The sequence below is a fragment of the Hyla sarda genome, chromosome 1 (assembly GCF_029499605.1).
Source record: "Hyla sarda isolate aHylSar1 chromosome 1, aHylSar1.hap1, whole genome shotgun sequence".
NCBI lineage: Eukaryota > Metazoa > Chordata > Amphibia > Anura > Hylidae > Hyla > Hyla sarda.
The window spans coordinates 475,697,556-475,723,984 of NC_079189.1; the positions used below are offsets into that span (position 1 = coordinate 475,697,556).

The 26,429-nt window shown below is 43.6% G+C and overlaps 1 protein-coding gene across 1 annotated transcript in view; it reads left to right on the forward strand.

The window, feature by feature from the left end:
• The first annotated feature begins 1,541 nt into the window (after positions 1-1,541).
• SUSD2 (sushi domain containing 2) overlaps positions 1,542-26,429 on the forward strand; it is a 288,175-nt gene continuing 263,287 nt past the window's right edge. Inside the window, exon 1 of the mRNA XM_056537221.1 lies at positions 1,542-1,891. Within this exon, the coding sequence (XP_056393196.1) occupies positions 1,825-1,891 (67 nt within the window). The 5' untranslated portion in view covers positions 1,542-1,824. The remainder of the gene's footprint in view (positions 1,892-26,429) is intronic.

The following is a 26,429-nucleotide window of genomic DNA, read 5'->3' on the forward strand; positions in this document are numbered from 1 at the left end:
TCAGAATCACCCGCACTAAACCTGTTACACAGGCTTGTAGTGCGGGTGATCCTGATTAAAACGCTGCTTACCTGGTTAAAAATGGTTCAGCGCTTCTTAAGATATCTATATTTTTAGTTTTCTGTTATTCCCTGGCTTGGGGCTCAGTGGGAGGTGTTATCATCTGGGACTCGGCCACACGTCATTCTAGCTGGGCGGAGCTGCCGCCCGGCTTATGAATATTCATGAACTTATCCTCCTGGTCTAATTCTTCTTTCTCGGTCTGTTTGTGAATAAATACACCCTCCGTCCCTCCCACCCCCGGCTTTTCACTCATGCAGCCCGTCTTCTTACTTGTATAGGGCCGCAGCTTGAGTAAAGCCGGGGGGAGAACGCCGCTTCTGGGTGTACGTAACGCGGCGCATGCGCGGCCCTCCACACCAGACCGAGAAAGAAGAATTAGACCAGGAGAATAAGTTCATGAATATTCATGAGCCAGGCGGCAGCTCCGCCCAGCTAGAATGACGTGTGGCCGAGTCTCAGATGATAACACCTCCCACGGAGCCCCAAGCCAGGGAATAACAGAAAACAAAAAATATAGATATCTTAAGAAGCACTGAACCATTTTTAACCAGGTAAGGAGCATTTTAATCAGGATCACCCGCACTACAAGCCTGTTTAACAAGTTTAGTGCGGGTGATTCTGATGACAGATTTCCTTTAAGATTTTTTAATAGAAGTCATTTACAAATCTGTTTAACTTTCTTGCACCAGTTCATTTAAAGGAAAACTGTCAGATATTTTCTTCCGCACTATCCACAGGTACTGATGGATAGTGTAGGAGATGCTGATAAAAACAAGCCCTACCTTGCCTGGATCCACCCGGCCGTTCGCCCGCAATTGTACTTTTATTCTATGTGTATATCTTGCTGTAACTGGCACGGGCGGGGCTTCTGCAGGTTAACTGGCACTGACGTCAGCGCCGCTTATGAATATTCATCCCCTCCTCCCTCCAGTTAGGAGCGGCGAAGAGAGGGAGAACTGGAGGGAGGGGGGATGAATATTCATAAGCGGCGCTGACGTCAGTGCCAGTTAACCCGCAGAAGCCCCGCCCGTGCCAGTTACAGCAAGATATACACATAGATTAAAACTACAATTGCGGGCAAACGGCCGGGTGGATCCGGACAAGGTAGGGCTCATTTTAATCAGCGTCTCCCGCACTATCCACCAGTACTGTGTATAGTGCGGGAGAAAATATCTGACAGTTTTCCTTTAAAAAAAATGTTTTCCACCGGAGTACCCCTTTAATCCCCATGGTAAAAATGAGTCGGTAAATTAAGCATGGTGAGGGTAGGTAACACGTTTTACCTTCCTTACAAACATCTAAACATCCAAAATGTTTCCATTGTTGTGTGAGGTACATTGCTTGGATGTGTTGATGTTTAGCAGGCTCTGCTTCATGTGTCCGAGCCAGAGTGAATGGTCTTTGTACTGTGGAATTGCTTCCTGTCAGCAAAGTATAAAACCTGGAACTTCTCTCACGCTGTCAGTCGTTCTCTGGGAGAGCTGCCAGGCTGAGTGTGTAAAGTCTGCCCTCTGCCACCTCAGTGCCTCTGGCTGCCCTACTTGAGCCAGGGCTTCCCTGCCAGTAAGGACAGACACAGCCCTCTCTGTTTTAAGGAGCCTGCACCTCCACCCACTTCTGTATACTAGAGCTGCCACAATGTCTGAGTCAGCAGCAGCTGTTTGAGCGTCAACATCCTTCACCCCATTGGCAGCCTGTATCATAGCCATCAGCTTCTTTGCCTGGCCTCGGCTGGCATGTGATGTGACTGCACTCCACAATATGCCTCCACTACTGCACTTTACTTTGTGTGTCCTCGCTGTCTCCTACTGTTCTTACCAAGTCTCAGGTAAGGCCTCATACTTTTCTTGGATGTTATGTTACCAGATGTATCACTCCTGATGTAACAACCGTCTAAAAGGTGATATGACTGACTATATGACGCAGTGGTCTCCATACTGTGGCCCTCCAGATGTTGCAAAACTACAGGTCCCAGCATGCCCGGACAGCCAACTGTGGCCCTCCAGATGTTGCAAAACTACAACTCCCAGCATGCCCGGACATCCAACGGCTGTCCGGGCATGCTGGGAGTTGTAGTTTTGCAACATCTGGAGGGCCACAGTTTGGAGACCACTGATCTAACGTATGCATTGGCTAAGTGCTAGTATTACAAATGGGACATACAAAGAATTGGTGAAACTATAAAGATAAGTAAAAAGAAATCCCTGTGTTTGCTACACATTGAATGATCTTGGCATGAAATATGGAAGAAACAAAGAAATGTGTACACTTTGGCCCTCATTTACTTAGAAAATCGGGTTGTAAGTTTATCTTGCTTTCTTACCCGACTGCTTTTTTTCCCCTGGTATTTATTATTATGTCGCATCCTGTTTGTCGCACGTGGGTTTTGTTGGTTTTGGTTTCCTACTCCTCTGAGTTGTCGGGAAAAAATCCACAACAATTCAACAAATTTGGGTTGGAAACCTTTATAAATACGTGGGAAACCTCAGAAATGTCGGGTTATGCCCCTTTTTCGGGTTTTGGAGAATCCACATCGGGTCCGTCGGTAAAAAATGTTGCATCGTGTCGCAGACTGGCTCACGATGTCTGCGACATGTCGCAGACAAAGATGCGCCAAAAAAACCCGACAAAAGAAGTCAGGTTTAGAATAGTAAATGAGGGCCTTTATGTTTAAATAGATACATATGCCCGATAATAGCCCTGTCCCTGATGGACGTGGAATGAACAGGGTTAATGTGTAGTTTATAGTGGAATGAGCATTCTATATAAGTAGATGCATAATCATTTTCTGTGCTTGATTGACATAGAATTAACATAAAATGTGCAGCATATGTGTGATTGACAGCTGTCTGTCTATATACAGGATTGGTGAATATTGGGGAATACTGAGCATGTACACATGGGGGGGGGGTTGGTATTTATCATTCTTACCTGCTGTCAGTTTCTTTTTACTATTTTTTTTTACATAGTTTTTTTTACGGACATGCACCAAATTTATAATTTGCTGCATGTGTGGTAGCTTGGTGGTGTAGGGTATAGGGGGTGTAGCTGTGTGGTACTTTATTGGGGTCTGTTTAACTCTTTCTACTCATGACACCAGGGTGAGGGCTCCTCTGCAATGCTTGTCCTACTGCCACACTTCCCAAGAGTGATAGGGAGGTATGAAATAATTGAATGTCCACAACCGGAGAGTTTGCTGAAAACAGTCGAAAATTTTACTGATTTTATGCAAGCTTTATAACCGGAAAAGTCTCTGTACAAGCAAAGTCTCTTAGATATTGACAGTGGTTGGGACCTTAAAGGGTAGCTCCCACCATCATGTTTTTTGTCTTTTTTTTTTTCTGTCCCTGCCTATTGGCCTTCTATCCCTAACACCCTCCCTGCCTTTATATTTTTTTCTTTTACTATTTTAAAAATGGCATTTAGTCTGCCTGGTAGTGTGCTCACTACCAGGCAGACTTCCCCAGCAGGTACCACGTCACTGATGCCTGCTGGGGGGGCCAACTTCTGCCCTTAGTTCTCCTAACAGGGTGCCTCCAGCTGTTTCACCACTACAACTCCCAGCATGCCCTGACATCTATTGGCTATTTTTTGACTGTTAGGGCATGCTGGGAGTTGTAATGGTAAAACAATTGGAGGCACCCAGGACAGGAGCTTCATGGGGGAAGGAGTGAGCCGGGAGCCGATGCGGGAGGGACGGTGCGGGGGAGCCTCTTCCTGCCGCTTGGTGAGTAACACCCAAACACCCCCCCCCCCCACCCCACCCCCACCCCGGACCTTGCAGCAGGGCCGTCGGCGAGTGCGTGGAGCCGATGCGCAGCCCTGCATGTTCCTGCGCCAAATTTCGACTGATGCCCTGCCGGAATCAGTCGGAATTTTGCAGTGACGTCACTCCGCACTGCATTCAGCCACTAGGAGGGCGACCCCTAGTGGCCGAATTTCAAATAGCTTTTAAAATGTTTTAAAAGCATTTTTTTTTTTAAACAAAAAGCATATTAGAGATATGTTGTAGTACTTAAGTACTACAACATATTAAAAATAATTTTTCATGACAGTGCCCATTTAAGCGTTTTGGAGTCTGCAGACTGATATGTCACGCTAGCTTTAGCAGGTATTGAGATTTTAACTCACGGCTTAGTTTCAGGCTGAGGCCGGCAGGCTTCTGGCCTAGCTTGTCTTTGTAAGTTGCGCAGATCCGTCCTGCTAGTCCGGCATCCTCGAGAGCAGCAACCCGAGAGAGTGATCATTGGCTGCAGCTCCCTTATATGAGCAGGGGCTGGACTTAATCTAATTGGTTCAATACTTCTGTCAATTATATGTACAAAGAGTTATGGGTAATCATGTGACCCAAGGACCTCCAAAGGTCCTCCAACATACCATAGAGGAATTAACATAGTCACATGACTGAAGGCCCTGCGACGCTACCAAGGTAAGCATACTAATATACATTATATTAAATATATACATTTAAACATTACAAAACTAGAAAAGAAGGAGGTGACTAGGGGCTGTCCCACCTGGGGGATCCTACCTGAACGTAGTAACTCTGACTTTGGGGACCACCATACAAGGTACGGTATGCAATACGGTACCGGGACACCAAACATGTCCTTTAGTAAGTTTGGCGCATACCATGTATGTGCGTTTTCCATGTCAGAATATTGTTGGTGGTGATTTGCACCAAAAACTGGCAAATTAGCACCAAAATACAATTGCCGCAAATGATAAATTACTGACCACTGCAAAAATCATACACAGGACCGTCAAACTCCTATCAAGTTTACAAAATGACAGTGGAGAGAATGCTGTAAACATAAAATTAGAATAAAAGAGATATAAATCCGTTGATAAATACCCCCCATAATGCAGAGGAAGTAATACGTTGTTCTATTCAGTGTCTATGTTGTTAGGTTATACTGTACTCAACAGTGGCAAAGGTCAGTGGAGGAAGATGCACCAATCTTCCTCCAGGCCTCTTAAAGGGGTACTCCGGTGGAAAACGTTTTATTTTTTTTTATCAACTGGTGCTAGAAAGTTAAACAGATTTGTAAATTACTTCTATTAAACAATATTAATCCTTCCAATACTTATTAGCTGCTGAATACTACAGAGGAAATTATTTTCTTTTTTGAACACAGTGCTCTCTGCTGACATCATGACCACAGTGCTCTCTGCTGACCACAGTGCTCTCTGCTGACATCTCTGTCCATTTTAGGAACTGTCCAGAGCAGCATATGTTTTCTTTGGGATTTTTCTCCTACTCTTGACCTTTCTTAAAATGGACAGAGGTGTCAGCAGAGAGCACCGTGGTCATGATGTCAGCAGAGAGTTCTGTGTTCCAAAAATAAAAGAATTTCCTCTGTAGTATTCAGTAGCTAAAAAGTACTGGAAGGATTAAGATTTTTAATAGAAGTAATTTACAAATCTGTTTAAATTTCTGGCACCAGTTGATTTAAAAAAAAAAGGTTTCCACCGGAGTACCCCCATGGCTCAAGTCCTGCAGGAAATCATGGGAACAGAGTTCCTGCACTTTTTCCACATTAGTAGGAGTCTTGCAGGACACGCTACTCCGCCCCTTGACATCTTATCCCCTATCCAAAGTATAGGGGATAAGATGTCTGATCGTGGGGGTCCCACTGCTGGGGACCCCGGTGATCTCGGCTGCGGCACCCCAGACATTTGGTGCACGGAGAAAGCTTCGCTCTGTGCCGGATCACTGTTGATACAGGGCAGAGGCTTGTGTTGTCCCAGTAATGCCCCCTCAATGCAAGTCTATGGGAGGCCATCACGACCCCTCCCACAGACTTGCATTGAGGGGCTGTGACGTCACGAGCATCCGACGGGGCACCCAATGCTCTAAACGAATGCCGGGTGCAGCAGGGAGAAGTGGGGGTCTTCAGCAGCGGGACCCCTGGGATCAGACATCTTATCCCCTATCCTTTGGATAGGGTATAAGATGTCTAGTACCCCTTTAAGTGGAAATCTTGGGTGAGTTCCCACACTTTTTTTCCCCCAAGACTTGACCCCTGAGTACCCCTTTAAAGGAGCTATCCAGTGGTGAAAAACATATCCCCTATCCTAAGGATAGGGCATAAGTTTCAGATCACAGGGGGTCCGACCACTGGGGCCCCCACGATATCCTGTATAGGGCCCTGACAGCCCGCGGGAAGGGGGCGTGTTGACCAGAGCATGTATCGGTGGCTGACACGCCCCCTCAATACAACTCTATGGCAGAGTCGGAGCGCTGCCTTCCACAATCTCCGGCTCTGCCATGGTGATGTATTGAGGTGGCGTGTTGGCTGTCGCTTCGTGCGGTGGTCAACACGCGCTATCTGGCCAGAGAGCCGGGCCCCGTAAAGGAGATTGCGGAGGGCCCCAGTGGTTGGACCCCCCGCGATCTGAAACTTATTCCCCTATCCTTAGGATAGGGGATACTTTTTTTTATCACTGGACTACCCCTTTAAGGGGTTATCCAAAAACAGCACAACACCTGCCCTCAGGTTGTGTGTGGTATTGCAATTAAGTTACATTAACTTAAGTGAAACACACAACCTGAGGACAAGAGTGATGCTGTTTCTGGAAGAAAGCAGCTCTGTTTCTCTAATCCTGGATAACACCTTTAAAATGGTTGCCCAGAGAAAGAAAATTGAAAACAAAAAAAGAAAACAACAACATCACCGCTCATTCTTAGTCCAGCATTGCTCTATAGTTCCCTGGTGATGTCTCATACACTCCGCAGGGGACTGCTGCAGCCAACCATTGACATATACTTCCTCTTGCATGTGACCTGAAACCAAGTGTACAAGACGTTATTGGGACACTCCTGCCAGGGTCTGTGCAATGGGTCGGTGCTGGAATGGGAGCAAGCAGAGGGGTGAGTTTTTTTAAAAATTTACTCTCCCATTCCTTGTCCCAGGATACATTGGCAAAAGCCCAGAAAATCTTAAAGGGGTACTCCGCTGCTCAGCGATTGGAGCAAACTGTTCCTAACGCTGGAGCTGGCGCCGGGAGTTCGTGAAATTATAGCCCCGCCCCCTTAATGCAAGTCTTTGGTAAGGGGCGTGACTTTTGTTTGTGTCGGAGCAGCATAGGTTTGCTATGGGGATTTTCTCCTGCTCTGGACAGTTCCTGATATGGGCATCAGGTGTCAGCACTGTGATCAAGACAAAAAAAAAAGAAATTCAAGAAAAGAATTTCCTCTGTAGAAAGTAATTTACAAATCTGCTTAACTTTCTGGCACCAGTTGATTTAAAAAAAAATAAAAATGGGTTCCACCAGAGAACCCCTTTAAGTTTTCCTTTTAAGGTCCATTCACACGGTGAGATTTCCAAATGGAATGCAGCAGGAAAATTCAGCTTGTAAATTTCTGTGGAAAATTCTGCCATGCAAATTCAAATTCCAGACTCCGCTGAAAGAATGAACATGCCTCTCGGGCATTCATTGCCAACAATGGAGATGGCGCATTTCGGATCAGACTGAGCGCCAACTGATTGAGTCATCGCCTGCTGCAGAAAGGTATTCCGCCATCTGAATGAGCCCTTAGGGGGTCAATTGTCACCAGCCAGAGAAACTTAAGACACACAACAAGCTGTATGCGTATCATGGGGATCCCGCCCTACATATTAAAAAGTAGAGAGAACCAATATATACGATAATTCTGCAAATGAACTTATTTGGAATATTGGCAATGCAATAATTCAGTATGATGTTTAAAAATACAAAAGATATGTCTATAATTTAAACACAATGGGGGAGATTTATCATTAGATGTCTATTGTAGACACAGATCTGCCCCTTTACACTGCTGTATAATTTACACTCTTTCTCAAGATTTACAAAAGTTGTGCAAGTCCTTTGATTAATTTTGCGGAAATATAGAAACGCATTTCCCGCTGTACACTGCTCACATAGCTAGAAGTGCCGGAGCAACAGTGTGTGCTGAACAAAACTCTGCACAATAGTAAAATCATAAATCTTTATAAAGTACACAGAGGGGGAGATCCTCAAAGAATGTTGCGCCTCCCCCCAAAAAAAAAAAATTTGCGTCAAAAGTGCTTTGTGCCGCGGTTTACACTGTTCTCGTCAGTTTTGTAAAAGTGGGAACAAATGTATATTGTCCTTTTACATGATGTTTTTAAGGGATGAGAGTCCAGTTTACATCAAAAATTTCACACCAGCTTTTTGATAGTGTAGAAATCACAGAAATGGTTGTAGTTTTATGGTTTTTGTTTTGTTTTTCTTGTTTTGTTGGGGGGAGAAATGTGTTATTTAAGTAATTATTAAAAAAATAAATAATTATTATTGAAAAATGTTATAAAAAAAAATATATAATTTTACATTTCACATTTAACCTCTTAAGGACGCAGGGCGTACCTGTATGCCCTGCACCCGGTCCCGGTATTTAAAACGGGATCACGCTGTGACCCCGCATCATACCGGGTCGGTCCCCGCGGCTTATCATAGCGGGGACCCTGGGCTAGTAGCTTGCGGCACCGATCGTTGTGCCGCGTGCTATTAACCATTTAGACACGGCGATCAAAGTTGATTGCCGTGTCTAAAACGAAAGTAAAAGCTTCCCGGCAGCTCAGTCAGGCTGATTGGGACTATCGCGATAAAATCAAGATGTCCCGATCAGCTAGGACGTGAGCGGAGGCCTGAGCTACAGGCTTGAGCAATCAACCCCCTATAACGCTGATCCATGCAAAGCTATGGCTTTGCAGCGATCAGTGTAAAAGATCAGTGTGTGCAGTGTTATAGGTCCCTATGGGAGCTATAACACTGCAAAACAAAGTGAAAAAAAAAAGAAGTTAATAAAGGTCATTTAACCCCCCCTAATAAAAGTTTGAATCACCCCCCTTTTCCCATAAAAAAAACTGTGTAAATAAAAATAAACATATGTGGTATCACCGCATGCAGAAATGTCCGAACTATAAAAATATATTGTTAAATAAATGCACAGTAAATGGTGTACGTGCAAAAAAATTCCAAGATAGCGTATTTTTTTGCACTTTATATATCGTGAAAAAAATGAATAAAAAGCGATCAATACGTCCGATCAGTACAAAAATGATATCGATAAAAACTTCAGAACACGGCGCAAAAAATGAGCCATCATACCGCCCCATACGAGGAAAAATAAAAAGTTATAGGGGTCAGAAAATGAGAATTTTTAACATATACATTTTCCTGCATGTAGTTATGATTTTTTTAAGAAGTAAGACAAAATCAAACCTATATAAGTAGGGTATCATTTTAACCATATGGACCTACAGAATAAAGATAAGGTGTCATTTTTACAGAAAAATGCACTGCGTAGAAACGGAAGCCCCCAAAAGTTACAAAATTACATTTTTCTTCAATTTTGTCGGACAATGAACTTTTTTTCCGTTTCGCCATGGATTTTTTTGGTAAAATGACTAATGTCACTGCAAAGTAGAATTAATGGCGCAAAAAATAAGCCATCATATGGAATTTTATGTGCAAAATTGAAAGCGTTATGATTTTTAGAAGGTGATGAGGAAAAAAAAGAGTCCATAAGGGGTAAAGCTCAGAAATGTTTTATTTATACAGTTATCGCTTGTCTGGGCACTAGTAACCATGGAATATTTTGTGAGATGTTTCCACCAGAATTTTCTGGAAAGTAAAATTTGGCACCAAAATTTTGGCACAAAAAAAATCCAATATTGCTGTATCAAAAAAGAAAAAATGGTGCAAAAATGAATTTTCACACATATTCATAGCAGCAAAAAAAGACCTCTGAAAATGTAAGTAGAAAAAAAAAGATGTGAATAATATCGCTGGAACAGAAATTACAGTAGTCTTTGAGGATCTCACCCAGAATGTCTGGCTTTAAAAAATATGTAATTTTGCTGAACAATCGGTCCCCTTACCTCTATATCAGTGTTAACCATCCATAATGCCTCCAAGTGTTGCAAAACTTGGCATTCTGGGAGTTGCAGTTTTGCAAAAGCTGGGGGCACCCTGGTAGCGGAAATTAGTGTGCGACATGGGTATGGAGCATAGCTGAATGTGTGATTATGTGTAAGCATGATAACGCACACACTCAACTCTGCTACATACACACAATCACACACTCATCTCTGCTACATACACCTGATCGCACAATCAGCTTTACTACATATACACACTCACACACTCAGCTCTGCTACATACACACACTCACACACTCAACTCTGCTACATACACACACTCACACACTCTGCTCTGTTACATATACACACACACTCTGCTCTGCTACGTACACGCAATGCCACACTCAGCTCTGCTACATACACACAATCACAAACTCAACTCTGCTGCATACACATGATCACATATATACATAGACCTAACAGCCTACCGCCTTCTTCCTCTCCTCACATACAGTGGTATATTCTTAGCTGTATGGTCACCATGTTTACATTACACAGGTGCAATCTCCTGCCCTCATCAAGAACAGCAGGGAGTTTGAATTTTACACAGTTTGAAGTTTGTTTGCAAGGACCATGGGGGGATTTATTATAGGAGATATCCAGCAAAAGAACAACTGAGCTAATTTCTTTGAAAAATAGCACTACACAAGTCCACAGGTTGTGTGAGGTATTACAACTTAGCTTCATTCACTTCAATAGAACTGAGCTGCAAAACTATACCCAACCTGTAGACAAGTTTGGGGCTGTGTTTTTCTTATAACTTCTTTGAGGTCTGTGTCTGGGGCAGATCAGCAAAAAGATGCTAATATTATGAATTTTTGCCAATACAGTGGTCCCTCAACATACGATGGTAATCCGTTCCAAATGAACCATCGTTTTTTGAAACCATCGTATGTTGAGGAATCCGTGCAATGTAAAGTATAGGAAGTTGTACTCACCTGTCCCCGCCGCTCCGTACCCGTCACCTCTGTCCTGGTCCACCGCTGGTCACCGCTGCCGCTGGTCCATCGCTGTCGCCACATCCCCGTGGTGTGCCCGCCGCTCCAGAACGTCTCTGCGGCCCGGGTACGTCGCTCTCACATCGCCGTCATCACGTCACTACGCATGCCGCTGGGACGGCGTGCGCGGTGATGTGATGACGACGATGGAGAGTGCCGGTGATGGAGGGGAACCCGAAGATGACGCTCCGGAGCCCCGAGGACAGGTAGGAGACCATCACCGAAGCACACAGGGCACCGTAAACGGCGATCCGGCGGCAGCTGAAGCAGTCAGCGCTGCCGGATAGCCGTTAATGCGATGGCCCCGATACGCCTCGCTTACCAATTGGGTGGGGCTTGGCAGAGAGCAGACATGACTTAGCATGAAGGGGCTTGGCTCTCCATACATTGAAGTTACTCCAATTTACACTTGCTAGCAGGACTAAATTGTAGTTAAAATCTACGCCAGATCTGAGCAAGCGGGAATTTCTGAGGCACTTCTTGTTAAATCCAGTGCAATCGTACATTGGAAGGGTTTGCTATAGTTGATTGTGAACCTTCGCCCTATTCACGATTCACCTATATGCTGTGGTTCAACCTACCTATCTGATTGACAGGGTTACTGAAGACAGGCAGGTCAAATGTTGGTCTTAGTAAATTCCTCCCATAGTGTGGTTTCCACTATAAACTACAAACATACACTGATTAATTTCATGCACAGAACAATTATTAGGCATTTAACTAGAAATACACTGCTCAATAAAATAAAGGGAACCCTTAAACAATACAATGTAACTCCAAGTCAATCATACTTCTGTGAAATCACACTGTCCACCCAGGAAGCAACACTGATTAACAATCAATTTCACATGCTTTTGTGCAAATGGAACAGACAACAGGTGGAAATTATAGGCAATTAGCAAGACACCCCCAATAAAGGGGTGGTTCTGCAGGTGGTGACCAAAGACCACTTCTCAGTTCCTATGCTTCCTGGCTGTTGTTTTGGTCACTTTTGAATGCTGGCGGTGCTTTCACTCTAGTGGTAGCATGAGACGGTGTCTACAACCCATACAAGTGGCTCAGGTAGTGCAGCTCATCCAGGATGGCACATCAATGTGAGCTGTGGCAAGAAAGTTTGTGTGTCTGTCAGCGTAGTGTCCAGAACTTGGAGGCACTACCAGGAGACAGGCCAGTACATCAGATGTGGAGGAGGTCATAGGAGGGCAACAACCCTGCAGCAGCTGGAGCCTGCAAAATGACCTCCAGCAGGCCACAAACATGCAGGTGTCCACTCAAACAGTCAGCACCAACCCTGCAGCAGCTGGAGCCCTGCAAAATGACCTCATGCAGGCCACCAATGTGCATGTACATGTGACTCAAATCGTCAGAAACAGACTCCATGAGGGTGGTATGAGGGCTGTTGTCCACAGATGGGGGGTTGTGCTTACAGCCCAACACCATGCAGGACGTTTGGCATTTGCCAGAGAACACCAAGATTGGAAAATTCGTCACTGGTGCCCTGTGCTCTTCACAGATGAAAGCAGGTTCACCCTGGGCACAAGTGACAGAGTCTGGAGATGCTGTGGAGAACGTTCTGCCTGCAGCATCCTCCAGCATGACCAGTTTGGCAGTGGGTCAGTAATGGTGTGGGGTGGCATTTCTTTGGGGGGCTGCACAGCCCTCAATGTGCTTGCCAGAGGTAGCCTGACTGCCATTAGGTACCGAGATGAGATCCTCAGACTCCTTGTGAGACCATATGCTGGTGCGGTTGGCTCTGGGTTCCTCCTAATGCAAGTCAATGCTAGACCTCATGTGGCTGGAATGTGTCAGCAGTTCCTGCAAGAGGAAGGCATTGATGCTATGGACTGGCTCACCCGTTCCCCAGACCTGAATCCGATTGAGCACATCTGGGACATCATGTCTCGCTCCATCCACCAACGCCACGTTGCACCACAGACTGTCCAGGAGTTGGCGGATGCTTTAGTCCAAGTATGGGAGGACATCCCTCAGGAGACCATCCGCCACCTCATCAGGAGCATGCCCAGGCGTTGTAGGAAGGTTATACGGGCACGCGGAGGCAACCATCACTACTGAGCCTCATTTTGACTTCTTTTAAGGACATTACATCAAAGTTGGATCAGCCTATAATGTGGTTTTCTACTTTGATTTTGAGTGTGACTCCATATCCAGACCTCCATGGGTTGATAAATTTGATTTCCATTGATAATTTTTGTGTGATTTTGTTGTCAGCACATTCAACTATGTAAAGACGAAAGTATTTCATACGATTAGTTCATTCATTCAGATCTAGGATGTGCTATCTTAGTGTTCCCTTTTAAAATGTGGTGTCACTTATAACATGTGGTGTCATTGTCATTATCTTGTCTATCAGAAACAGTATAGACAGCTTTAGGCTGTATTCACACATACAGTATTTTGCGCATATTTAATACCCAGTATTTGAAGCTGTGTTCAGTCTATTAGTTTACAGTGAAATCTGCAGCATAAAATCTGCAGCATAAAATCTACAGCTATAAATCCAGCACATCAAATATGCGTGAATATACACCCTTAAAGTGTACCTGTCATTATGAGAATGTCCCGGTCACATCAAACTAAACTAATTGCAAATAAACCATAACTTTTATTAATAAGTGAAATATAGGTTATTTAAAGATGACATTTCTCTGCAATGTCTCTTTACTTGTGGTATAATATAGGTCAGATGAATCAGTGCAGCATAGATTATATACTTATTATGAAAATCACTAGGTGTGTGATCCACCAAAAGAATTGAAAATGTCACTGGTGATTAAGTGGTGAGATCAGGAACACCAAAGATATTATAAGCATTTGTCCCCTTCAATATCAAAGTATAGGGCATCAGTACAGTCTCAATATGTAACACAATAATGTGACAGATCCCCATTATAGGGATTAGCTTCAATAACACATCTGCCAAAGATATGGGGGGGGTGCCATAACACCTAAAGCCGAAAGATTACGGTACAATGTACAAATAAGTTTCACTGATGCTTGGTTGGAGTAAGGTCAAAAATTTCCAAAAAAGAATACAGAAACTGCAAGTCCTTTATTTCTTATTGTCTAATAATAACAAGTTTAACAACATTGTGTAAGGTTGGTTACGGGAAAGAGGTGAAAGTAAATCCTTCATTAGGCCCATTTGGGCTGCTGCTTAGTAAGGTCATTAATTTTGCTGCTTCTTGTAGTCATTAAGGGTGCATTCACACCACATTTTTTAATACATTCTTGCAATACCCTGCCAGATCTATGCTGCACCCCATTCATTTGAATGAGCAGGATGAAGTCAGATAGTGACTCTGGTCGGATCATTTTCTGAACCGTATCAGTTGTATTGCCGGACTAAAAACTGTGGCAGACCATGGTTATCAGTCCGGCAACAAAAATGGATACAGTCCAAAAATGAGCCAATTGGAGTCCCTATCTGACTCTGTCTCGCTTATTCAAATTAATGGGGTGCAGTACGAGTCCAGCGGGGATACAGCAGTGGCTGGTTCTTACATTCTCTCGCCGGATCTTGCTGCCTTATTGCATCCTTACTGTTTAGGTCTCCTTTTCTTGGACCTAACTTTACTTTGGTGATACCCCAACATTTTTGAGGATTTACATTTCTTCTTGTCTGAAGAAAAGTCTCCTGATGCTGAACAGTGAATTGAAACCTTCATATAGAAGACCGAAGGAAAGCTTGTGTGATCAGCGAGTCTATAGAAGCAGCAACATACATCTACAGATTAAAGAGACTTTGTACTCTATAGACACAGTATGCTGGGTGCTCTTTATAAGAAAAGCATTGTCTATTTTTTCTGGTTATTATTGGATTACTGATTATTATTGGAATACTGGTTAGAACCTCACTTAGAACAGGATCCAACTTGAGGAGTGTCCAATATTTCCTTAGGATTTGATTAATTTGTCTGTGACGGACATCAGAAGTACCATTGCATCTGATAAACCTCGTCTCAAGTCTGAAGAGAACACTTTTTCCAGCTCGTTCTAAAAGTCTGAGTGTTTTTGACCAATCAAAACATTACAAAATGTTGGATATGTCATAGAGACATATTTGTAATGACAGTGCCCATTTAAGGATGGGGTGATTGGTCCCAAGTTCAGACATTAAAGGCATGTCCTACAGTATTCATCTATCATGAATAGATGAATGCTATAGGATTATAACTACTTTAGTGTTGTCACTAATGTACAAGAGTATAACTACTGTAGTGCTGCCCCTAATGTACATAAGTAAAACTACTCTAATGCTGCTCACAATGTACATAAGTATAGCTCCTGTAGTGCTGCCCTTAGTGTACATGTGTTAATCTACTGTAGTGCTGCCCCCAATGTACAAGAGTATAACTATGGTAGTGCTTCCCCTAGTGCACAAGAGTATAACTCCTGTAGTGCTTCCCTTAGTGTACAAGAGTATAACTACTGTAGTGCTGCCCCCAATGTACATGCATAAATCTACTGTAGTGTTGCACCCAATGTACAAGAGTATAACTACGGTAGTGCTGCCCTTAATGTACATGCATGAATCTACTGTAGTGCTGCCCCCAATGTACAAGAGTATATATAGTATAGTGCTGCCTCCAATGTACAAGAGTATAACTACTGTAGTGCTTCCCTTAATGTACATGCATGAATCTACTATAGTGCTGCCCCCAATGTACAAGAGTATATATATAGTGTAATGCTGCCCCAATGTACAAGAGTATATATAGTGTAGTGCTGCCTCCAATGTACAAGAGTATAACTACTGCCTCCAATGTACAAGAGTATATATAGTATAGTGCTGCCTCCAATGTACAAGAGTATAATTACTGTAGTGCTTCCCTTAATGTACATGCGTAAATCTACTGTAGTGCTGCCCCCAATGTACAAGAGTATATATAGTGTAATGCTGCCCCAATGTACAAGAGTATATATAGTATAGTGCTGCCTCCAATGTACAAGAGTATAACTACTGTAGTGCTTCCCTTAGTGTACAAGAGTATAATTCCTATAGTGCTACCCTTAATGTACATGCGTAAATCTACTGTAGTGCTGCCCCCAATGTACAAGAGTATATATAGTGTACTGCTGCCCGTTATGTACAAGAGTATATCTACTGTAGTGCTTCCCCTAATGTACACGGTTTCATACAGGCATACTGTAGAGCTGCCCCTTATGTACAAGAGTATATCTACTGTGGTGCTGCCCCTTGTGTACAAGAGTATAACTACTGTAGTGTTGCCCCTTATTTACAAAAGTATAACTACTTTAGTGCTACCCTTATAAAAAAAAATCTGGATATTTTTGTGCTATATTCATATATATTTAAGCATTATTATTAGGAATAGGCAATTTCTGTATTAAAACTTTTTACTTAAAGTATGGGTGGAAATAAAGCTGCTCTCATGTGACATTCCTGTCTGCAGGGACAATTCCATAATGAACTGATTTCATACAATGATAATACACGCTTTCATACAGGCATAATAAGGATGCATTCATATTAGTGGCATCAGTCCCAGCCTCACTGCACATCTAATGGCGCGTATTACTATGATGCTGCTTGTTCATGTCGTTAGAAACACAGTTGGGCCAGTGCTTGCAGCTGTAATTGACCCATAAATGTGTCCATATTCTGCTCATCTGAAACCAGTTTTTTAAATATAAAAGACACCTTTTCTATACTCAGAAAAGTTCAGCATATAAAAACACATCACAAAGCCGCAATCTGCAGCACATAGGATTTTTTCACCCAACCTTGGGTTTTACCATTCAGGTTTCTTCCTGGGGGTGCACCACTTCATTAGTTTTAAATAGCGGCAGCTAAACATCGCGCAACATACGTGTTTCCCATAAAACGTAGTTCATTGTAAAACAACATATTGGAGTACATTATTTCTATGTTATATACACATCAACATATGTGCTTGTCTTGTTTGTATATTTATATATGTAGATATCTTGTACTTCAATATGTTGTCATACAATGAAAAAGGGCAATTACATTTTATGGAATATTTTATGGAATATGCATTTTATGTAATGTTTAGTTTGCGTTGTGTGCAATACTGCAGCACCAGTGGCCATAATCGTGGACAACATCTCCAAAACAAGAATATGCTCATAGAAATCATAGAGAAAAGCTTGGGAAATGGCCACTTAAAAAATGGCTTTGCTAATATGCTTAGGGGTTAGTTATCTATGAAATTGGGAGATACTTGGCTTTATGTGTATCGTTATTTAAAGGAGTACTCCACTGGAAAAAAAAATTAAATCAACTGGTGCCAGAAAGTTAAACAGATTTGTAAATTACTTCTATTACTTCTAGTGCTCCACAGGAAGTTCTTTTCTGTTTGAATTTCCTTTCTGTCTGACCACAGTGCTCTCTGCTGACACCTCTGTCCATATAATGAACTGTCCAGAGCAGGAGAGGTTTGCTGTGAGGATTTGCTTCTACTCTGGGCAGTTCCTAAAATAGACAAGAGTTGTCAGCAGAGAGCACTGTGGTCAGACAGAAAGAAAATTCAAAAAGAAAATAACTTCCTGTGAAGCATATAACAGCTGATAAGTTCTGGAAGGATTAAGATTTTTAAATAGAAGTAATTTACAAATGTACAGAACAGCAGTAGCCAGCGATAAAAGTAACTTCACCTTTATTTTCATCCAGATTAAAAACTTCGACATGATTCCTCTCAGACACAAAGACAATGGCATAATACTCAGGATACGTCCATCATGACGCATTTCACGTCATGTGATGCAGAAGATGCATCTGATGAAAGGTCACATGACCTGAAACACGTCATGCTGGATGTATCCTGAGTTTTATGCCATTATCTTTGTGTCTGAGAGGAATCATGTCGAAGTTTTTAATCTGGATGAAAATAAAGGTGAAGTTACTTTTATCGCTGGCTACTGCTCCGTACACTGAGGACAAGCAGGACTCAGTGCACTGAGGACAAGCGGGGCTCTGTGCACTGAGGACAAGCGGGGCTCTGTGCACTGAGGACAAGCGGGGCTCTGTGCACTGAGGACAAGCGGGGCTCTGTGCACTGAGGACAAGCGGGGCTCTGTGCACTGAGGACAAGCGGGGCTCTGTGCACTGAGGACAAGCGGGGCTCTGTGCACTGAGGACAAGCGGGGCTCTGTGCACTGAGGACAAGCGGGGCTCTGTGCACTGAGGACAAGCGGGGCTCTGTGCACTGTGGACAAGAAGGGCTCTGTATTTACTAAGGTTTCCCTACATTTTCCACTTTTCCCTACATTTTCCTTTTTTTTTTTTTACAACTGCTCTGATCTGTAGGGTTTTCCTCAGCTCAAATCCACCACATTTTCTGTGGAAACCATAGTAAATAGCCCAGTGACCCTTTTCCCGGCGGCCACGCCCCTTTTTTGGGGATTTCCTGAGCAAAATGGAGAGTTAGTCAGGTTTTTTTAATTCTGGTGCAGACAAAATTTCTGGTGCAATGCGACAGAATGTGGCGCACAACCCGACAATACATTTCGGGTTTGCAATAGTAAATTAGGGCCATTGTGGTGTTTAAGGATTCCCTTTATTTTTTTGAGCAGTGTATAAAGTGTATTCAGGGTTGGCATTGCTCATATGGTAGAGGACTGAACACATGAAGATGTCCAAAGAGAACCTTCAATTTGTATCCAGCATAAAATAGTTTATTTAATATCAGTTACTGTTAGATAAAGGAACATACAAAAAGACCATAAAAGAAAAAAACACCTTCACCTTTATAGGCTCCCATACTTCTGGTAAGGGACACTTAAAGAAGCTAGAACATTCGCTTCCCTTGAGCCCATATAACCCTTTGAAATCCTGGCTTAAGAAGTGCTGGTGGCCCATTGCCAATGCACGCCATCAACACTTCTATAGGCTGACAAGTGGAACATGAAGATCCAGAGTAGTCAGCTGCTGTTGGGCAATGGCTTGAGCTGTTTGTGCGCTGCCTAGAGACTGAAGTGGTGATTTATGAGGGTGTTTCAAGGACTGAATAATAACCATGGGAAGCTGAGGGTTTCTTACTACAGGAGTTTGTAAGATATATAACCATGTACTACGCACACTCTTGTGAATATAACTCTCCTGACCTCACTGTTAGTATTCAAAATATAACCATTCTCTGAGATTAGACCAGTGTTTGCCAACCAGGGTGCCTCCGGCTGTTGCTAAACTACAACTTCATGGATACCCGGACAGTGGTTAGGAAACACTGTATCATCGTACTCTGCAAAGGAAGTGTGCTGCTGTATTCTACGCCTTAGCTTTTATTATTTTGCTGTAGGATGAGGTTTATTTTGTACTGTACATACAGTATGTCTATTGTGTTTTCTTATTCATTTAGTTGACATACTGTATGCACCTCAGCTAAATTGTTGCCTTGGGGATCTCAGTGTGTGCCAGAAAGCTAGTTACACCCTTTTAGCACATTTGGGCAGATTTACTAATACAGTATAATTCTTAGACAATGTAAACTTAGACTAGACAGTCTAAAAAATGTGCCAGATTTCTCACAATGGCTCATTCTGTTTGATAAATCTGACTCATCTGTGAACTGTTTGAAATTTCATCCAACTTACTAAATGCCAAAATAGTGGTGTTTTTTTTGGTATATGGGGCTGCATACACCCCTTGTCAGATAAGCCGTGCCCCTTTTTGTGCTAGGTACTATTCTTGCACAGTTGGAGCCAAAAGTCTGGCACAGAAACCATGGTAAATTTGGGCAATTGATTTTACGTATTCTCTCCTTAGACCTCTCAGTTGCACCAGTTTGTTAGGCAGCCAAAATTATCTGCTGCAAGGCTATGAGGCTAGAATTCCAAAGAGTTTTTCATGCAAAAGCGCAGATAAAAATGCCCATTTTGCCACGCAGTGTTTTTTCTGTGAAAAAACGCTGCGACCAGATGTTAGCTGCAAGTCAATAATGAACTGCAAAATGCCAGATCCACTTGGCCTTTTTCCTTTTGGCATTTTTTTAATCCGTTGGGTGTTTTCCAGCTCTTTGGGGCTCAGAGGCTGTTTTTTTCAAAAACTTGCTGAAATTCAGAGTATGGCGTTTTTTTCAGAAAAATCTTGGCGTTTTCCTCCCATAAAAGTCTATGAGAGTGAAAAAACGCCAAGAAAAATGCCATGTGGCTTTTAACCTTGGCGTTTTTGCAGGCATTTTTTTATTTTTGGACTTAAGCAATCCAAAAAAGTGATGGAGATACATAAATTTCGTAGGGTACCAAAAAAGGTATAGTAGTGAAGGAAAAAATAGTATTTAACAAAACTTATATTTTGTAGAACAAAATTTTTATTCATTTTAAAACAGGGATCAATTTATGTGGGCGGGGAGAGAACTAAAAATCTAGCCAGCAATATAAAAAATGTAGAAAGAGGCCATTTCATTATAAAAATAATACATTTTTTATAATTAATTTTGTAAAGCTTGTTTTTTTACTTTTACTTTTTTTTTTTTTTAAAGATTTTTTCGGTACAACTACTACTACTCCCTGCATGAAACAGACTGTTCCATGATGGGAGTAGTAGTACAATTACTAATAGACAGATTGCAGTGGGTGTCAGAACGATGCGCTCCTCTGGTATAAGCTATAGTAGCATGCGGCAGCCACACTTGTCTGGTCCCCGGCCTGCACTATACTCCACTGTGATGTGAGGTCATCTTCACATCACAGATTCATATTTCTCGCTGAGAGCTGTGATTGGCCAGATAGTGTTGGCCACTCACAGCTCTCAGCTGCATTTACGAATCTGTGATGTGAAGATAACCTCACATCATATCAGAGTATAGTGCGGGCCGGGGACCAGACAAGTGTGGCTGCCACCCGCTTCTATAGCTTATTGCAGCAAGGATCGCAGCTGGTGTCAGGAGTGACACCCTCTGTGATCTGACCTTAACTGCAGGTACTACTACTCCCAACACTCTGCTCCCAAACAGAGAGCCTCCAATGGTTGCAAAACTACAACTCCCAGCATGCCCAGACAGCCTTTAGATGTCTGAGCATGCTGGGAGTTGTAGTTTAGTAACAGCTGGAGTCTCCCTGTCTGGGATACGGGCAAAAATGAGCCAACCAGAGTCACTATCTGACTCTGGTCGGCTCATTCAAATGAATGAGATGAAGGCCGGGTCCGGCTGGGCGCCCGGTTTTCACATCTCCTAGCCGAATCCGATCAACGTGTGTAAGAATCTTGGTGTGAATGCACCACAATTACACAAAGACATGGGGAGGAACGATCACTTACACAACAGAATATCAAACTATTCTATGGTTTTTATAGAGAAATAAAAGCAGCTGTCAAGTGGTCAATTCAGGTTGTGTTCTTATAATTGTATAGTTGGTACTTTCCCAAATGTAATTTAACCATCTTGCATTCTTGCTGTCATTGCTCCTACTTTCTTTCTCTACTTTTCTCTTGAACATATTTCGGTTTTGGTCCCCTGTGGTTTCCTCTGATGTGGTAGCTGTTCACCCCTGAGGTTATCCTACGAGTAAGAGGTCAGACCCTCACTGCCAGTCCACCTGTGGATAAGTGGTAACTTCAAAGCGTTTAGAGAGTCATTTATTAAGAGCTGCATTTTTTTGTGACTTTTGGTAAATACCATCTAAAGTTTACAGAGCTTCCTGTGCCAGGTTCCCGGCTGAAGTGGCCATTGCACAAAACTGTGCAACTTTTGCAAAACTTGCATATCAAAAAGCAGTGTGCAAACCATGCACCTAGGATACCACACCCACATACCCACTGGATTTGCCGGTTGCAAAATAAATACTAGCACGCTGTGTGCCACGGCTTTGCTAAGATATAGGCTGATTAGGGCCATGATTAATTACCCCCTTAAACCTTTAAGACTATGTATACATGTATGATGCTGATTGAATGGACTCCCCTTCACAGCTGTGTTCAGACTGGTGAGGAGGGGGTCACTGGAGTTGTTGAGGATTTTAAACAGTTATTATGAGCTTTTGTGTGTGTGTGTGTGTGGGGGGGGGGGGGGGACTTTTATCCTTCTTCAGTCTTACCTACTTACCTAGCTGAGTAACAACCACTATCTACTATAACTAGTAATCATTTTAGTTGTGTATTCTACTACTGTACCACTTCATTAGTGAGTCCTTACATGTCCCCAGGGTCCCCCTTACAGTTCACCCTGTTGTACATAGGTTTTGTATATATAAATGTACTGTTGCTTTAATGTTTGGATCACATGATTATTACCCAGGAGGCTCCAGTGACCAGGTGACCCCCCCCAAGTGACCTATGGGCTCCTTGCATATCCCCCCTGTATAACCAGGGGAGGGGCTGCAATATCTCTTTCCTGCTGAGGTCCAGTGCAGTCAAGTTGTTCCAGTGTCTATGTCCAGAGCGTTGGAGGCCTCAAGCCTAAAGTCCTGCAGCCACAAGTCGGTCATCAGTATGTCAAGTCATCTTAGTGTCTGTCACCATCTCTATCAAGTCAAGTTAATCTGTAGTCACCATGGCCTGCACTAAAGTCAGTCTAACTACAGCAAGTCCCAGCAAGCCTGCAAGGTCCCCCTGTGTCACTGGTTACCTCCCTGGAATATTTGGCTGTACTGCAAAGACTATATCACCTGTCTTGCCTCAGTAAAGCTGTCTTTATCCGTAATCTAACATTGGTGTCTTCATTGCCCCTGCCTAACCCAGGATCAGCAGTATTACCTTCGGGTGGGTAAGGCTAAACCATGCCCTGGCATCAAGACAAGAAGGGGTGAATACCATCTGCCCCTTGGGCCATAACATCTGCCCTGCATCTACCCTGCACCTCACACCCCGACGCCACAACTTTTTGGTGTCACAAACAGGATTCGGGTTTGCGCCATTTAACACAAGCCACAAGTCTTCCCCCTAACCTGAACTGTGTCCGAAACTGTCTGTAAAAATCACAACAGAATTTGCGCCAGAAGAAGTGTACGGGACTGTTGTCATTGTAATGTGTTTTAACCTTAACTCTTGTGAAATAGAGGGGGGAGGTGAAGAGGACTTTGCTGCCTTCTGTTTGTAAGTCTGTAAAAGTTATAACCACAATGTGCAAAATTAGAACTGAAGACATGCTACGCTGTTCCACTGTGCCAGTACCTGAAAGGGTTAAGATGGCGCTGGAGAAGCACATGAAAATGTCCCGCGCTGGTCAACGTTCTGCCACCTGGCAGGGAAATCATGTCGCTGTGTCCATGCCGAAGTGGAACTATGAAGATCCGCCTCTTGTTGCCGGGGGACCGGAAGTCAGCGATGCACTGATGACGTCCTTTCTGCCGGCCACCCTTTTATTGGAGCCAGTTATAAAAGGGACCACACGGTCAGCACGCCTTAGTTTTCCGGAATTCTTGGAGAGCAGTAAGATGGTGGAGCAGGCAAGTGCGTGTAGGGAGAGTATGAAGATGGCACTGGAGGCCCGGCAAGTTACCGCGGCCGCAGCACAACTATTTCAAGACCTTGCTGAACCCCCAGACCCCAAAGTCTGTTGAGTCTACTGCACTTCCGCAGTCACCACCCTTAACCAGGTGGTTGTTCAACGATGAGCCCAACGTAATCCGTTACATGAGGGAGCACCTTCTACCCCTGCCAGGGAAGTCCCATCTCCCAGTTCCTCTGGCCCAGTCTGAAAGGGCCAAGAGAGACGCTGAAGTGGCCACTATTGTGGAGGAACTGAGGGCTCAGAGGATGGAGAGGTATGGGCAAAAGCAGCTGCCATTTGAGGTGCAACAGGAGCAGCAGCAAGACACAAAAAAATTGGATGCACTGTACATCCGAAAATTAGAACACCCCCGAGAGGGTGAGCCACCCCTGGAGCGCGACCGCGCAACTGTGATAAAATTTGACAAGGTCAGGGGGTTTGACACCCTTATGGACTGCCGACACAGGGGAACCATCTAAGTGAACCGGAGGGCAGTACAGAGAGACTATCTCCACAGCTATGCATTCTCTTGAGAGCGGAGACATTGTGGAGTACACGCCTGTGCAGAGCATGAGAGGAGAGTGGGCGGATGCGGTGACCCGTCCGAGGAATCCTATCCAAACCCCATTTGCCTACTTCCCATCGGATGACTGGGACCCAGCTGCCTTTGGATTACTATCATCACAAGTCAGAGACTCCGTCCGAGAGGAGGAAGTCTATCTGCCCGAGGCACCTGCTATGGCTCCAAAGTATATGTCCAAGTCATCTGAGGATGTGCCCAGGCCGACTCCTATGGCCGAGCAGGTTTGGCCTAATCAGCGGGCACCAACGCAAGTGCCTCGGCCTACTCCCGCTGTTGCGAAGGTTTGGCTGGCCCAACAGGATCAGCTTAATTACCTTCGGGTGGTTAAAGGGGTACTCTGGTGGAAAACTTTTTTTTTTTAAATCAACTGGTGCCAGAAAGTTAAAAAGATTTGTAAAATACTTAAAAAATCTTTGTCCTTAATTTACTATTAAAAAAATCTTAATCCTTCCAGTACTTTTTAGAGGCTGTATACTACATAGGAAATGCTTTTCTTTTTGGATTTCTCTTCTGTCACTACCACAGTGCTCTCTGCTGACCTCTGCTGTCCATTTTAGGAACTGTCCTGTTTGCTATGGGGATTTTCTCCTGCTCTGGACAGTTCCTAAAATGGACAGCAGAGGTAAGCAGAGAACACTGTGGTGGTGACAGAAGAGAAATCCAAAAAGAAAAGCATTTCCTCTGTAGTATACAGCTGCTAAAAAGTACTGGAAGGATTAAAATCTTTTAATAGAAGTAATTTACAAATCTGTTTAACTTTCTGGCACCAGTTGATTTTTTAAAAAAAAGTTTTCCACCGGAGTGCCCCTTTAAGGCAAAACCACGCCCTGGCGTCATGACAAGAAGGGGTTAATACCATCTGCCCCTTGGGCCATAACCTCTGCCCTGCATCTACCCTGCACCTCACACCCCGACGCCACAATATAAAGGACCTCTATAACTTTTAACACATTGGTGGTGTTATCAAAACCTGTCCATGGGAAAAGTGGAGCAGTTACACTAACAACCAATTAGATTGCTTCTTATTTTTAAATAGGCCCCTGAAGAAAAAAAAAGCAATCTTCACCACACTTCCTCTACACAGATTTTAATAAATCTCCCCTCAATCTGTCTAAACTAGTTTATTTTACTCTTTGCAACTGCGGTCGCCCAGTACGGGAGTTGTTGCCCCGTACCCTTGCTGCTCTGTCAGGCAGCCTCCCTTCTGTGTCCCCTGGGCCTCCTTGTACTTGTTTCCCCCCTGTACATATGTTTTGCTGTGGATTGTGATATATAATGTGTTGTTACTTTAAGAAATGTGCCATGTGATTGTTACCCAGGAGGTATCAGTGACCAGGTGATCCCAGGAGTGACCTATGGGCTCCCTGCTAGTCTCCCCCATATAAGCCCTGAGTGGAGCTAGCTCGCTCTCTTAGTTCCTGAGTCTTTGCTGTGGTCGAGTCCTAGTGTATGTGTCCAGAGTCATTGGAGGCCTCAAATCCAGTCTGCAGCCGCAGTCAATTGCAAGTAAGCTACAGTCATAGCTTTGTTAGTCATAAGTCAAGTCAGCGTGGCCTGCATTAATTTGTCCAGTCCTAATACAAGTGCCAGCAAGCCCTTTATGTCTCTGAGTCACTGGTCACCTCCGTGGGCCCTGGCTGAACTGTATAGACTTTACCATCTGTCTATCCTCAGTAAAGCTACTGTTGTCCATAACTTTGTGTCGGAGTCATTATTGCCCCCGTGCCTAGCCCAGGATTCATCGGTATAGGTTCGGGTGGTATTGAGGATAAACTACGCCCTGGCGTCACGAACACATTGGGGTTAATGCCATCTGCCCCTAGGATAATTCCATTCGCCCTGCATCACACCCCGTTACCACACAACAAAAAAAGAAATGGAGTTACTTAAAAAAATAAATAAATACTAATCCACCTTGAAATAAATTAATATACAAATCCAACCATAATAGATGGGATTGAGCATAATTCCAGGGGAGCCACTAACGGAAGATAATATTCATAACATTTATACCGTTCATAAAGTAGCTCAAGTATTCCCCACATATTACTCATAGTAATGTTTCTTTAATTGGACTTGAGCTTAATCTGAAGTATCAGAAATTATTAGTGATAAAGAAGTTGTGCAAGTTAAATATTAGTCATGCACGCTGCCAGTCCAAACAGTAGTTGTAAAAAAAAACGTATCCATTGCTTTATCCACATGGTCTAATAATTGTGTAAATGTACAATACACTGCAGCCTAACACGGCTTTAGCACAATAAACTTTGCTTCTCATACAAGGCTCTGTTAGGTAGGGTTCACATCACGTTTTCTCCCATACGGGAGCGCATACGGCAGGAGAGAGCTAAAACCTTGCGCTCCCGTATGCTTTCGTATGCGCTCCCGTATGTAATTCATTTCAGTGAGCCGGCCAGAG